Genomic DNA, 14998 nt, shown 5'->3' on the forward strand with positions numbered 1-14998 from the left:
TTGTTAAATTTTTCAATTATAGTTGACATTTACTAATTACTTTTGGGTATACAACATAATGATTAGATATTTACATAATTTAAAAGTGATTACCCCAATAAGTCTGCTACCCACCTGACACTGTACAGTTATTACGATGTTATTGATAATACTTCCCATGTTGTATTTTACATTCCTGAGACTGTCTTTATAACTGGCAATTTGTACATCTCAATCCCTCCCCCTTTTCCATCCCTTTCCAACCTCCCTCCCATCTTTGGCCTGCGTTTTGAGAGTTCTAAAGGCTCCCCAGCTGATTCTAAGGTGCAGCAAAGCCTCAGCACCACCTCCCAGCCCTCTGATAAGATCTTGGTGTGATGTTGCTCCTTGTGTTGAGCCACAGCTGGCCAGGAAAATGCAGAATCAACTGGTGGAAAAAACCACTTTTAAAGTGCTTTTGTAATATTTATTTGTAATATTCCATATAGTTCAACACCTTAAAACAACCGTTTTCTCATAAATGCCTGTACACTTTTACGTCGGCCGTGAAGTGGAGGGCGACCACACATGTAAACTTTGGGAAGGGACCCACAGTTATCTCGAGAATGTGGTCCCATGGAACATTTTTTTATTTTTGCATTAAACATAAAAGGGTGACGTAAAACAAATGCTTTCATCACAGCCAGAATTCATGAAAAGGAGAGCACTGGTAGTGTGAAAACACCCAACTTGCAATTATAGAAATAGAAAGCCTCCAAAACTGGCTGGCAGAGTGCTGCCTGTTTCCTAACGCCCTCTGTCCATGGTTTTCAGACATGAGTGCGCGTCGACCTGCCTGGGGGGACGTCGGACTGCTGGGCCCGGTTTGCGAAGGAGCCGCCCGAGGATGTGCATTTCTTATTTGTTTCCAGGCGATGCTGCTGCTGGCCCCAGCGCTGCACTCAGGAGTGCAGTGTGAGAACCACTTCTGCGTGAGGGCCAACCAAGTAGCGTAGGAAGGTGGCTTGATAAAATCTGGTCGCAGGACAGGAGTTTTGCTTTGCATGTCAGGTGAGGGGCTTGTCTTGGCAGGTAGGGAATCTGTCCCCCACCCTCAGCTGCCTCAGCTGAAGCCAGCCCCTCCTGCCAGCATGCTGCAGGGGGCTGCTGCCACAACCCACTGGGGGTAGAAGCAACAGGAAATTGTCTCATTTTCCTCCTTAGTGTCCTTTTAACATTTATAGCAGCAGGGTGGTAGTGTACATAATCATACTATTATATACCATGTTCTTTTTCTTTCAGTAGAAAATTTTTGTGGTTTTGATTTTTTTTCTTTTATTATTCTTTCTCTGTCCCCCTACCCCATACAAAATTTGAAGAGTGACAAAAAAAGTTTCTACCCTTTTAAACATCTAATCCATCCACATGCTCCTGAAGACAGGTCTTACTGTGCGTTCTCAGTGGCGTGGGGCGATGCCCGGCCTGCGCCCCTGCCCAGGGACCAGCTTTGGCAGACTGCTCTCTGCAGCCTTCCCGGTGGATGGGTCGACATTTGCCGTACACCTTGGGAGGGAGGAGGAGCGGAAATCATTCTCAGATGTTCAACCTAAACACGTTTCGCATTGAAAGCATGCAGGGAATGCGTGCATGAAAGCGCCCGGAGGGGGATGTCTGGCAGAAGCCCAGCTCCCAGAGCCCAGGCCAGCCTTCGCCCGTGGCCGCGTCTGTGCTCCCTGGGTGGAGCCTGTTTCCATTCCTGGGGCATTCCGTAAATACCCACAGCCGAGAAGGGACCCGATGATTATCCGTCAGGAAAACGCTGATAAATTAGGATCCTGAACTCTGAAAGGGCATCGCTTTTGACTCTGAATTTTAGAAGCCTAATATGGAAAGAGCCCTTGGGGACATTTTAGAACAAGCAGCTACTGGCCTCCGGCTACCCCCAGACGTGTACAGGTGCAGAGGCCAAGGTTAAATAACTCCCTCCAAGGTCACCTAGGGAGCTGGCTGCATTTTCCTTTCTTTTCTTATTTTATTTTTAAGAATCCTTCTCAACTTTTGGAATGTTTGTCAGCTTAGTGTTCTCACACTTGACACCCATTTCATGTCATTATTTACTATAACTAATAGGACTCATACTGTAGGAAGATGGGAACAATAGTGTCTCTCTTTAATAAAACAAATCGTTAGGTCCCAGAGCTTTTTGGTCCTCTATTACTGAGTCTTCTGTGGTTCACATCTCTCATCAGTTTTGTAATTGTCTGGGGACCAAATCTCGAGTTGAATTTTCTGGGTTAATTTAGTATTGTGGTCTCCCCTCAGGACCAAGAGTTTCAGTCAAAGGTGGAATTGCTAGCCAAAGGTTGGCATACAGAAATGTATTTGGGCAAAGAAGGGACTGAAGCAATCATATCCATGGGCCCGTGACTTTAACCTAATACGACTATGTGAGTTACATCTGAACTCCCACGGGAACCATGATAAAAATCCACTTACCTTCCCCATGACTCAGCCCTGCTAACTTTAAAGCCCTGCTTGGCCACAAGCCTGGTGATGCAAAGTACACACGTCCTAGCAAATACGAGATAAAGAGGTTGTTTCTTTTCAGTTGCCTTTCATTATAAAATTAGGGATGGTGTACAGTGCACTGGCAAAGGAATAAAAATGTGTATTGGATGACTCTCAGCCTATTTCATCTTGAATTCCTCTCATGTAAATAACAAGTGGGTTGGACCAGATTTCTGAAAGATCGTCTCTAAGCTCTGATAGCTCGTGTAAGATGAAGTCTGTAGCACGTTCTGAGGGGTTGGGATTGGGCTTGGGCTTCTGTTCTTTTGCCAAGTCTTGCTTGGATATCTAAAATTTAAACGTAAGCCACAGCATACCAATTGAAAAGACGGGCAGAGCATTTTCTTAAGTTTTCCCTGTGTTTCTGATGCATTTCTGAGAGGCAGCTACAGTAAAGGGACGAAGAACAGGGACTTGGGGGCCCGTTCGCTTGGATAAAGATCCCAGCGCTTCTATGTCCTGATAATTGCGTGACCTTTGGCAAACTAACTACAAAACCCGTGTCTGTTTCTTCGTTGGTAAAATGGTCAGAATAAGACATCTGCAGAATGGTTGTGGGGGGATTCCATTGGTTGATAAATAGTGGGATGGCGCCTGACACACAGGAAGGTGTTAATAAACGTTAGCTGCCATCACTGTCCTCATCGTCTTGATGTCTTTAAGTGTGGTGGTAATTTATCGCCGAACACCCGGATAATACCGTTAAGTGCAGGGAAGAATCAGTGAAGTCTGTCGTGCTGTTCTTCAAACCTGTGTTCTCTGTTATCTCTCCGCAGCCAACTGCGTTCCGCCATGCCAGAATGGAGGGATGTGTCTCCGGCCCCAGCTCTGTGTGTGCAAACCAGGGACCAAGGGCAAAGCCTGCGAGGTAACGGCAGCCCAGGACACCGCGTCACCGGTCTTCGGAGGGCAGAGTGCTGGGGCTGCTTCCTCCTGGGCCCCTGCTGAGCCATCAGTGAAACACACTTCGTCTAAGAAGGCAGACGCGCTACCGAGAGTCAGTCCCGTGGCCCAGATGACCTTGACCCTCAAGCCGAAGCCTTCAGTAGGACTCTCCCAGCAGATACATTCTCAGTGAGTGTTTTGAACCGGCCTCCAGCTCAGGAGCATCTTTGTCACTGTCTTAGATGAATGGCTTTAGACCACTCTTCTCTTCCCGCACCATTTGCGGAAGTCACTGGCATAATAATGCCCGTCTTTCCTTTCCTTGAGATTTTACATGTCATACTTACACACCCAAGTCTCTTAAAGAATACCTGATATGTGTGCGTAGCCTCTGCAGGGAAGAGGTACTATTATATAAGCACAAACCAGGGCACTAGTGAAGATTATAGGGCTCCAAGTTGGAAGGGAATAATAAAGAGAATCGTCTGATTGTGGTGGAGCTGTGAGTTAAGAACATTCTTTTCTTGGCAGGGGTGCTCTAGGGTGTTGAAAGAATAATTTAAAAAAGGAAAATGGAGTGATTTTAAAAGCCGTATGGGAAAGGTGGGAACTCTGCTTTGCACAGAGAAGGTATTCAGATGAAAGTGAGTCCTTGGAAGAAGAGAAGTTCCAACCCCGATGGCAGGTTAAGTGTACCTTCCAGTTGCTGTGCAGGTCCGTGTTTGCTGAATGAGCTTGTGTCCTATTTTGGGAACACGGTCTTTTCTTAGCATTAATGAAGTGCTATTCTGAACAAAATGAGAGCCCTTGGAGAAAGAATGATTCTTTCTGTCCCGGGGAGTCGCATTAGAAGCAGCTTCTCGGCTGCCCAGGATCCTTACCCAGAACGTTTCCTTTTAATTAGCCACTCTACGTGGATGACAAGATGCAGAGTTTACTGCAACTATCACTTGTCATTTGCCTAGGAATGTAAAACACAGGAAGTGCTCAACTAAAAAAACGGGCTTGACCCAGCAGTTCATTTGTAAGCTTGAAATTTTCAGTGTTGTCTCCCTGTCAGAAACAGCTTCCACATGGTGATTAGCATCCAGTCAGCCCACAGACATCATTTACTCTGTTCCTATAGATGAAATTACCCTAATTGACACTTCCCATCTGAATAGGCCACCTACCGTCTCCGCTGAGTGGGGTCCTTGTAACTTTTTCTTTCTCCTTTTGTTCCCTCCTGAATCCTTTTTGCTTTTGTTCATTTTTCTCTCATTCCTTCTTGTCTCATCCTTCAGTTCTCCCATGATAAATAGATTGGTGGTGGTGGCAGGGGGAGGGCTAGTTTGAAACCTAACCACTTTACTAGCATTTCAGTTGGAAAACATCAAAATATGCTGCAGCTCACAGCAAGCGGGAATGGTAGTTATAACGGATAACTGAGTACCGGTTTTCCTAACTAGTGCTTAGTAACTTAACCAGGTACTGTTTCAAGTGCTTTGTATGTATTTTTAGTTAACAGCTCACAAGGACCCCATAAGGTAGCTACCGTTGTTAACCCCATTTCACAGATGAGGACAGCGAGGCGCAGCGTGGTTAAGTAATTTGTTCAAGGTCGCATAGTTAACAGGGGAATTATAATAATAAGTGTTTGGATTTCAGTGGAGGCAGGATAATGGAGAATAAGAGTTAGGCTTTCAGGGGAGGCAGGCAGGATCCAGCACCCGTGCCCAGAAGTGGAGGGCAGCAAACGTTTTCCGTACAGGGCCCGAGAGCTTCAGCTTTGACATATGGTTTCTGTTGCAGCCTCTCGGCTCTGCCATTACAGCACAAAATCAGCCACAGACGATGCCGGAATGAATGAGTGTGACTGCTCCAATAAAACTTTATTTATGGCTATTGAAATTTGAATGTCATATAAATTTCACATGTCACCCAGTATTATTCTTCTTTTGATTTTTTTCAGCTCTTTAAAAATATAAAAATCTTTCTTAGCTTGTGGGCCCTACGAAAACAGGCTGTGGGCCAGCTTTTTGGCCCATGAGCTATGGTTTGCTAACCCCTTCTCTGAAGGATAGTAGTGCTTTTTTCCGTGCCAGAACACGAATGTAACTGTGTCTTTGAAATGATATAAGGCTTTGATTATATCATACTGAGACATCTCTCTTCCAGCATTGTTCTGGATCTTAAAAACAAAGAGGAGTTCTGTGTCGAACTATGCCTTGGCAATCAAGAGTCAGATTACTGTGCATTGCAATTATTTTTCTTTTCCTAGCATCATTACTTACATAAACTGTGAAGTAATTTACAAGCGACATCATTCATCTTGAATATCACCATCCACTATTAGACTCCGACCCTCTGTGATGTGTATATATGGCTTGTTAGTGAGAACCATATGTCAGATGTCAAATAAAGGAGTGACCTTTCTCTTTTTTTTCTTTCTTTCTTTTTTTTTTGGTACCAGCAGTATAATTTAGACAAGAATGTTGTGAGTCAAAGAGGAGGCTAAGGTTTCAGCTCTGACTTGGGGAAAAGAGAAGTCATTATAGGCATACCTTGCTTTATTGCACTTCCTTTTATTGTACTTTGCTTTATTATGCAAAGTATCTGCAGACACTGCATTTTTTTAAACAAATTGCACGTTTGTGGCAACCCTGTGCTGAGTGTGTCTGTTGGCACTGTTTTTTCCAGGAGGCTCAATGATGCTTAATATTTTTTAGCAATCAAGTATTTTTAAAGATGTATACATTTTTTAGACGTAATGCTATTTATTGCATACTTAAGTGACTGCAGTATAGTATAAACATAACTTTTATATGTGCAGTGAAACCAAAAAGCTTGTGTGACTTGCCGTATTGCCTTACACACTTTGGGGGACCGAACCGGCCATGTCTCTGAGGCATGCTTGTAGGTAGACAATTTGCTTCAGATGCTTCATCTGCTGAGTGAAGACGCTTTTTATGAGAGCATTACTATGGGCTTGTGTCTGTGGGCATGTCTGCCGTGTGCTTTTGGGTAAGGAGAAGAGGTGGCCTAAGATACTAACAGTTCTATTTTTTAAAAAACATTTTATTATTTATGCTATTACAGTATAATTCTGTTTTTCTTAATAAACGTTTATAGGTTGCCCTGGTATCTGGGAACTGCTGGGAGTATTAAGATGTGTAAGATCCAGTTCTGTTCTTCAGGAGATTTTGAAATGACGCACGAGCTATAACTGGAGAGGGATGCGAAGGGCGGGGGGCAGTTCGTCCCCTGAGGAGTTTAGGGGATGACGTGATCGCCTGAAGTCACATTCACTCACGCTGCCAAGGAAGCACGTGTGATAGGACTGTTTTGCCTCCTTTTTTGAGAAATGTAACGATTCTTAAATGATATTTTTTTAAGATTGCCTACTTTTAGGGTATTTCAAAGTTTTGTTTTGTTTTTACCTAGTAAAGAAGGAGCTGGAGTCAGTGTCCTTAAAATGCTTGTAGACATGAAAACGCCTACAACATCAAATGCTTATTTAGGGTTACGTCTGTTACTTAGGTTACGCAATGCTACAGTCTCGACCGTTCGCTCAGCGAGTTTTTGTCGAGCATATGCTATGTGCTGCGCACTCTTCTGGGGACTTCTGTTCGGCGCTGACCAACTGCACAAAGTATCTGCCTTCCTGGGGTGTGTAGTCTGGAGAGGGGGGCACGACAGACAATGGTGTAATGAAAACATAGTAAGCTTTGGTCCAGTGCTGTGAAGAAAATAAAACTGCAGTCATGGATGAGTGCTGGTTCAGTGTGGGGAGGAAGGAGTGAAGGTTCTGGCGGTTTGAAGTAGGCTGGCAGGGAAGGCCCTGCCGAGAAGGAGGCATTGAAGCAGAGGCCTGGAGCAGGCAAGGGCGTGGGCCATGAAGGTGTGTGGGGGTGGACAGAGGCCCCGAGGCCTGCGTGTGTCAGGGATGTTTGAGGATCAGCTACGTTAGTAAAACTGGAGTGTTAGAACTACCCATTTTAGGCAGGGGGGTATTAGATGAATTGGTTTTATCTTTGGCTGAATTGGTTTTGACACCTTGACACAGGACCAGATACAAAGCTATTTAGGAAGTCAGAGGAAGGGGCCGTTGTTTCCAGATTTTGGAAAGTTGGGAAATGCAGGTCTGGGGTGGCCCTGGAAAACGTGGTCTGTGAGTCTGAGAAGATGGTTAAACTTGGATACAAAGAACGGGAGCAGAAGGGCATCTCCAGGCAAGGCGATAATGGGGTGTCAGAAAGGACGGTGCCTACCGTTGTCTACTGTTGTGTAACAGATCACTCCCGAATCTAGCAGCTTAAAGCAATAAACATTCGTTGTCTGACAGTCTGTGGTTAGGAATCCAGGAGGCACTCCGCTGGGAGTTCTGGCTCAGGGTCTCGTGTGCGGCGCACTCAGCGGAGTTGGTGTACTGGCTGTGCGGTGATGGGCCATTTCATTCATGCTTTTCGTGGAGATTTATTATCACGGTGTGTCTTTTCCCAGTTTTGTGGGCCGTATCGTGAATACTCCATGAGCTGAAGAAAAGACCAGATGATGATGCCTCATCTGTCCGTATATGCGTTTTGGCAGTCAATTTTCTGACTCTCTGAATTCTTACTTCACTTTGTAATACTGGATTCTTTATTCTGTTTTATTTACTATTTTTAGAGAGAGGGGAGGGGAGGGAGAAAGAGAGGGAGAGAAACATCAATGTGTGGTTGCCTCTTCGCACACGCCTTACTGGGGGCCCGACCTGGCCCACAACCCAGGCACGTGCCCTGACTGGGAATCGAACCGATGACCCTTTGGTTTGCAGGCCGGTGCTCAACCCACTGAGCCACACCAGCCAGGGCTGTAATACTGGCCTCTTTGGAAAGTCCATATTAACACTTCAGGTCACTCTCATAATTGCATCCTGTAGATGTTATTCACATGTAGCTGGCAATAAGAATTGCCACCGTGTGGTTGCGGGTGTATCCCCAGTGTCTGTCTTGAGTCCTCCCTGTATTAAAAAGGTGTTAATTCTTATAAGTTAAAGTCAGGAGACTCCATAATGGAGCAACATACAAAACTGTCTCGCCTTCCAGAGCTTATTCATCTGCTGGGGCCATTATTCACACGTATCCTGAAGTTTCCTGTAAAAGTTTGTTTTCAACCTTGGTGCCGCCCAGGGAGGCTGTTTTGACTTGTGCACAATGTCTATCTTTATTCTTGTTAATCATGATGGATGCTACCGGCACAGACCGCGGGGAGGATGGAGATCAGCTGTTAATGTCTCCCGGTGGTTCCGAGAGCGCTGGTGCAGTTGGCCACTGCCTTGCCAAGTGGGGAGCTGTCATCTCTGTCCTGGGCAAGGAGGAAGCACTTTTGCAGAAGACAAGGCACCCAGTCCCCTCTCTCTGAGCCTGAGAAGGAAGTCTGGTTTTGCTCAGGATGTGGATGTCAGGTCTATCTAGAGAGCTCACATGTATCCAGTCCTTTTTTTACCCCTCCCACCCCCGCTGATGGCTATTTTCATCACCTTATTGTGTCCTGATGTTACGAAGGACTGTGGTTCGTTTCTTTGGAAAAAGGAGGTTTTTCCTGTCTCCAGCCAGCTGAGGGGACTGAACTTATCTCATGGCCTTGACTGTCCCTCGGCCTGTCATCTTCCTCGCAGGATGTGGTGAGGAGAAATGTCCTTTTCAAGGACAGGAATAGCTCAAATGCATTGTATGCTTAACAAGGGAACTTACAGTATGCCAGATATTTTCTAAATATAGAGAAGGTCCTTTAGAATCCACATGGAGTTGATGGGTTCCCCTTTCAAAGTTCTTGAGAGATGAATGTTTCACAGGGACCCCGGGACAGTGGCGGGGAAGCAGCGTTAGGTGACATCTGTGCCGTGGGAAGAGGGGCCCCTCCCCCGTCCTTCATCTCCACCCAGTTCTCAGCTTCCTCTCACTGTCATTAGATCCTGAACAAACTGTACGCCGTGGTACCGTGACGCTGAGATACCGACAAGGTGGGGGACTTGGCGGAGGTTCCTTGAACTGTGCTGCTCTTCTAATTGACAGCAGCAACTATAAGACGTAAAACTGTTCCCTTGATTTGGACTGTCTCATACCCCTAAGGAACAAAAAACCTCATGATAAAACTACAACTGTGGAAACTTTAGCAAGAAGTTTTCGAGCTTTTGTAGCATTGAGAGGTGAGGTCGGGACCTTGTCTGAACTTAGGGAGGAAGCCGAGGAAATGGCCAGGACTCAAGGAGACAGTTTCTCCGAATGATCTCCCAGACTGTAGAGGGACTTGACTCAGTGTGGACAATTCAGGGACAGAAGGGCTAAGCGATTTGCCTAAATTCACGCAGCCCCCAGTGTGGAGTCAGGATTCAAATCTAGACAGTCTGTAGGGTCATCTTCTTATTTATATCACTTCCTTCTTGGATGGCATTGGTATTTGTTTCCTATTGCTATTGTAACAAATTGTCACAACTTTAGGGGCTTAAAACTATACAAATTGGTTGTCTCCTAATTCTGAGGTCAGATGTCTGGCATGGGTGTGACTGAGCCAAAATCCAGATGTTGGCAAGGCTGCATTCCTCCTAGAGGCTCCAGGGCAGATTGCCTCCTCTCTTTCCCGGCCTCCAGGGCGGCCTCAATTCTGTGGCTCCTTTTCCACCTTCACAGCTCACAGTGTCGGGCTGAGTCCTTCTCTCTGCCACTCTCTACTTCTTTCTTCTGCCTCCCTCTTCCACTTTTAAGGACACTTGTATTTATATTGGGCCCACTGGAACATGCCAGCATAATTTCCACGTCTCAGGGTCAGCTGGTTGTCAGCCTTAATACCATCTGCAACTTTAATTTCCATCCCCCACTCATGGGTGCTGGGACGCAGTAAATGGACATATTGGCGGGTGGTCGCAAATACTTCATTGTTGCACTAGGAACCCAGTCTTCCCTGCCACTCCAGAGTGGGCTGTAGTCACAGGGATAGTAAATAATTCCCAAAGTACACTTTGATGAACAGAAGAGCCAGCCCTGTGACTCATATAAAAGTTAGACTTAAACAGATCATGTAGACCTAAGGCCTACATGTGGCCCTCACTGTTCTCTGGAATCTTGGGATTCCACCCATTCTTGTGGGTGGAAGCCGGGGAGTCCCAGAAATCAAGGGACTGGACGTGACCAAGCACCGACTGGGGCCTGGGCTGTCCTTATGCCTTTAGTCTCACGGGACAGGGGATGGAGAAGTCAACACCACTCATAAATAAATGCCTTTTGACATACAGTGGCCCCACCCACTACCAGGGCTGTCCAACCTTTTGGCGGCTCTGGGCTGCACTGGAAGAAGAAGAGTTGTCTTGGGCCACCCGTTAAATACATTGTGACACATAATCACAAAAGAATCTCATGTTTGAAATAAACTTACGATCTTGTGTTGGGCTGCATTCAGAGCCATCCTGGGCTGCATACAGCCCGCGGAACATAGGTTGGACACCCCTGCAAGAGGCCCATGGCCTCCGACTGGGGGAACTTAGGAAAGGGGGGTGGGCAGATGTGGACAGGAGTGGGAGAGGGCTGGGAATGTCCCTCTTGATGAACAATTAAACTGTGGCCCTTAAGCCTAACAGAATGTTTCCCATATGATTATTCTTCTATGTTGAACTAAATTGTGCATTGAAATTGAATTAATTAGTTGTCAGAGGCCTTGCTGGAAACCGACAATTAGAACCAGGGTCGAAACGCCCACGAACCCACTGAGAAGCAGTTGGAATGGAACAGTCTGGCTGACACATGGGGCCCGTGAGCGCTGGGCCAGGCCCACGTGGTTGATGTCAAACATGAGAGTGATGTTTGGAGCCTGACTCTGGGTGTTGTGCAGGTTAAAGTAAAAATTCCTCTTTACATTTGGATACATTTGGCATTCCGTGGATACCGCCCCTGAATCCTTCCAAGGTACCTCTGGGGTTGCACTAAATCCTCTCTCCTTGTTTTCCTTGGCGGGAGAATTTGTTTTCCTTTGAGCAGAATGTAGACTAAATTTTAAGACCAAGTTTTTATAGCAGTTCTTTGCCCTGGCGTCGCCTGGGATCAGAATAAAGAACCAGTAAGATGTGAGAGTCCTGTGTGAGGGTGGTGATGAGAACAGCCCAGATTTCTATAAAATGCGCCCGAACAGGAAGAAAAGAGCAAAATTAAATAACTTACGTGGTAAGTATGCTTAGGGTGAAGTGTGTTTTTACTGAGGTTCTTGAGGTGGAGTTTATTTTTTTTTTTACCTATTTATTTGTGTCTCCAGTGTGTTAGTGATGACCTAGCAGAAATAGCTGATCTTACGGTCCCGGAGGTGAGAACTTCTCAGTGGAAAGAATGTCGACTTCAGCACAGAAGGAAAGAGAAACCCCAGATTGGCTGATCCAGGAGAAAAAGTCTGTCATTATTGAGGACTGCTGTTCTCAGACGAGGCGTCTCTGTGTGCGTGCAGGAGGGACCAGAAAGGCTGGGTGGGTGGAACTGACTCGTGGGGTGGAGAACGCTCCTGTTCCCATCGGGGCTAGGTGGGCTTCCCCACGAGTGGAGTGTAGAGGCTTTGTCTGGCCCCTCCATCCCAAGCACTTGGGACTTTATAAAATATGAGAATTAAGTCCAAACCCGTCTCCACAACTAAAGGGATCTTTTCAAAGTAGGTCTCATTTTGCCCTCCCCTGCATAAGGGCCTCCATGGGCTCCTCCTCAGTGCTCCGAGGATAAAAACTAGCTCTCGCCTCCTGGGGGATCAGACCGCCGCATCTCATTTTGTGCCTGTTCCCCTGGTTCTCGCCACACACAGGCAACCACCTGTCACCGTGGCACAGGCAGGTCAAGGAGCTCCTTCCTGACGCATTTTCTCTGTCACCCAGTCTTCCTGTCCCATGCACACACTCCTCTTCCCGATGTAACACCTGCTCCTTCTGCTGACCTCAGTTTCCCCAGGGAAGCATCCTCTGATGCCTTGGTTACTCCCTGATATGGTGGTACCTCAGTACTGGTTGTTAATTCGCTCTGGGACCCGTGACAAGGGCGGAAATGGGGGGACTGAACGACGAGGCATTTTTTCTTGAGGGGCGGTGTCACGCGGGTTGTAGCATGTGCGATGAGTCCCAAGCCAGCGCTGAGTGCTGAAACACGTTTTTCTCATCAAAATGCGACCAGTACAGGGTTTGACGAGTTCTGAAGCTGCCGAGGGCTGAGGTGTGGCTGTTCTCAGCACTGTGTTCTCCCTCCCCCTCCTTTCACAGCATTCGTGTCGATTTGTGTGATTTCCCCTCCCTGGCACTGTGCCCACTTGGTGAATGAATACATGAGGGCGACATCAAGTGACTGCTCTGACTCCCTAAAATCTGACCACATAGGAATGCAGACATTAAGTCCGCTAGGCTGCCTCAGTTTCCCCAAAGTAATGAGTCACTGATGAGAGTGGGCAAACGTTTACTTGGTCCATTCCAGGACGGTGGTGCGGCCCCGGCATCTCATGTGAGGGGATGGGGCCCACTTCCTGTCGACCTCTCCATGCTGCAAGGATTTTCCACCAGTCAGACTCCGTTTGGTGTCCTGGGTCTTACCTTCTTGATCTTGCAGAGCTAAGTCCTCTCGCTCTGTGTACTTCCAAGGATGCCGGCGACAGGCAGGGAGCCCAGTGACAGACAAAGTGAGGGCAGCGCCCGGGCAGCCAGTGTCTTCGGAAAATTCCAGACACTGACACTGTAAATCTGGTTTATGAGCTTGAACTTTGTAGTATCATAAGTATTTAATTAAATATTAATAATTTAAACTTTGATGCACAGTTGGCTCAACTCTCGTAGAAAGCAAACAGGGGCGTCAGGCAAACTTGAATTATTTTTCACTTAGAGCTCATGTGATTCCAGAGTGATGGCTGTGATTCCCGGAGTGAGCTGTGACCTAAACAGAGAAGAAATACTTTATCAATATTAGTGCCTTTGAATAGAATTAGTCTGCATGCTTGTCCTGTTTGAAAGTTATCTGAGCACCATGGAAACAGAATGAGTGCATTAGTGGTTTTTTTTTTTAACGTTTTCCAAAATTTTCAAACAGCGTGGGCCATAAAGTTTTATAACTTACAGGAGTGAGTGCCTTGCCTGCAGTCACAGGGGAAGTTAGAAGCAGAGCTGTGACTTGAACCTGACCTCTTATTCCGTGTTCTCCTCACTGTCTGTCAAGGTCACTGTCTGACTCTTTCTGCTAAAAATTAAAAAAAAAAATTGGCATGGTGTTATTGAAGCACTGTATTTTGAAGTGTTTTTTATAAATAAAAAAAGGATAGAAGGATGAAGATTTTTAGTTTCATAAATTTTTAATAAACCACTGTTGTCTGACAAAAATTGTTGGTTTTCTAAACAATCAAGGTTTGCTCAGTCAAAACATATTCAGTCTCATGGAGAAAATGTGACAGTTTCTCTAATTATAGTAAGTTACCGATGCGGCGGTTGTTCCCAAACATTTAAAAATTAGCTGGACTGCCGAGGCCAGGTAGCTCTGTTGGTTAGTGCGTGATTCTGATACAACAAGGATGCGGGTTCCGCCCTGCTCAGGGCGCACCTGAGAATCGGCCAGTGAGTGAATGGGTCAATAAGTGGAACAACAAATTGCTGTCTCGCTCTCCCTTCCACCCTCTCTCTCTAACATCAATACGTAAAAGTAAAAATAAAGAAAAATAAAAATTAGCCGAGCTGTGTGTCATACATGCAGAATGTATTTTGAAAACCTCTCATTTTAGGGCTTCCTTGATACGGGCATCGCTTTTATTGCTTCCGGAGTGCTGCCTTTTACTCCTTCGCTGGGTGCTGGTGTTTTGCCAAGTGCTGGTCTTTGGAGATTTGATGGACAGAACCTAAAGTGAGACATCATTCCTTCTTAATTTGTTCAAAGCCTCTTCAGGCAGCAGCTAATCCTTCCTAATTATATTTCTAGGAAGGATGTTCTTAACTCCAACAGGAAGATGACATAGGCCTTTTGAGGAGATTAGGATGCACTTTACTCTGAGCAAAGAGATTTGACAGGAAGCAGTTTCCACTTCTCCTCTCTCGCTCCCGGAGCACAAAGACCCATTTTCCTCCTCCCCGCTTCTTGCGAGTCTTTCCTTCTGCGTCGCTTCCATGCCTGTGGCTCCTGCTTATCTCTGGACTTAACGAAGCTCTTGGGAAGGAGTTAAAAAGAGTTTCTAAAAATTCCTTTCCATGTCTGAGACAGGCATCTTTTACAACTTACTTGCCTTCATGTCTTGAAAGGTGACCTGTGAATCTAAACTGTTGGAAAATTTGGTGTGTGTATTAGAAGTACTTCATGCAAGGTTGAAGTGCTTTGCAATCTCCCGAATTAATTTCTTTGTTTCCATGTTGCTTTGTGTTAATTTAATGCAGTGATTTTTTGGGTAAAACTAAACATTAGTCATTAACGTGTATGTATTAGATGCTTAGTGTTTTGGACAGTAAGGGTGGTCACTGTCAAATAAAACTGATAAATCAAGTAAGTTATAGTTTGTAAAGTCTTAGTGATTTTAAGTATTCCTATGATGTGTGATTTTTTATCACATAACTCAGACTTATTTCAGTTTTTCTTAGATGTTT

General features: G+C 45.7%; 1 protein-coding gene across 9 annotated transcripts in view; it reads left to right on the top strand.

Annotated features, from left to right (window-relative positions):
- Nucleotides 1–14998, top strand: part of LTBP1 (latent transforming growth factor beta binding protein 1) — a 365380-nt gene that overhangs the window by 42033 nt on the left and 308349 nt on the right. For all 9 annotated transcript variants that reach the window (XM_036027834.1, XM_036027833.1, XM_036027829.1 and 6 more), the window contains exon 3: nt 3303–3600. In XM_036027834.1, coding sequence (XP_035883727.1) covers nt 3303–3600 — 298 coding nt within the window. The remainder of the gene's footprint in view (nt 1–3302; nt 3601–14998) is intronic.

The sequence above is a fragment of the Phyllostomus discolor genome, chromosome 6 (assembly GCF_004126475.2).
Source record: "Phyllostomus discolor isolate MPI-MPIP mPhyDis1 chromosome 6, mPhyDis1.pri.v3, whole genome shotgun sequence".
Lineage (NCBI taxonomy): Eukaryota > Metazoa > Chordata > Mammalia > Chiroptera > Phyllostomidae > Phyllostomus > Phyllostomus discolor.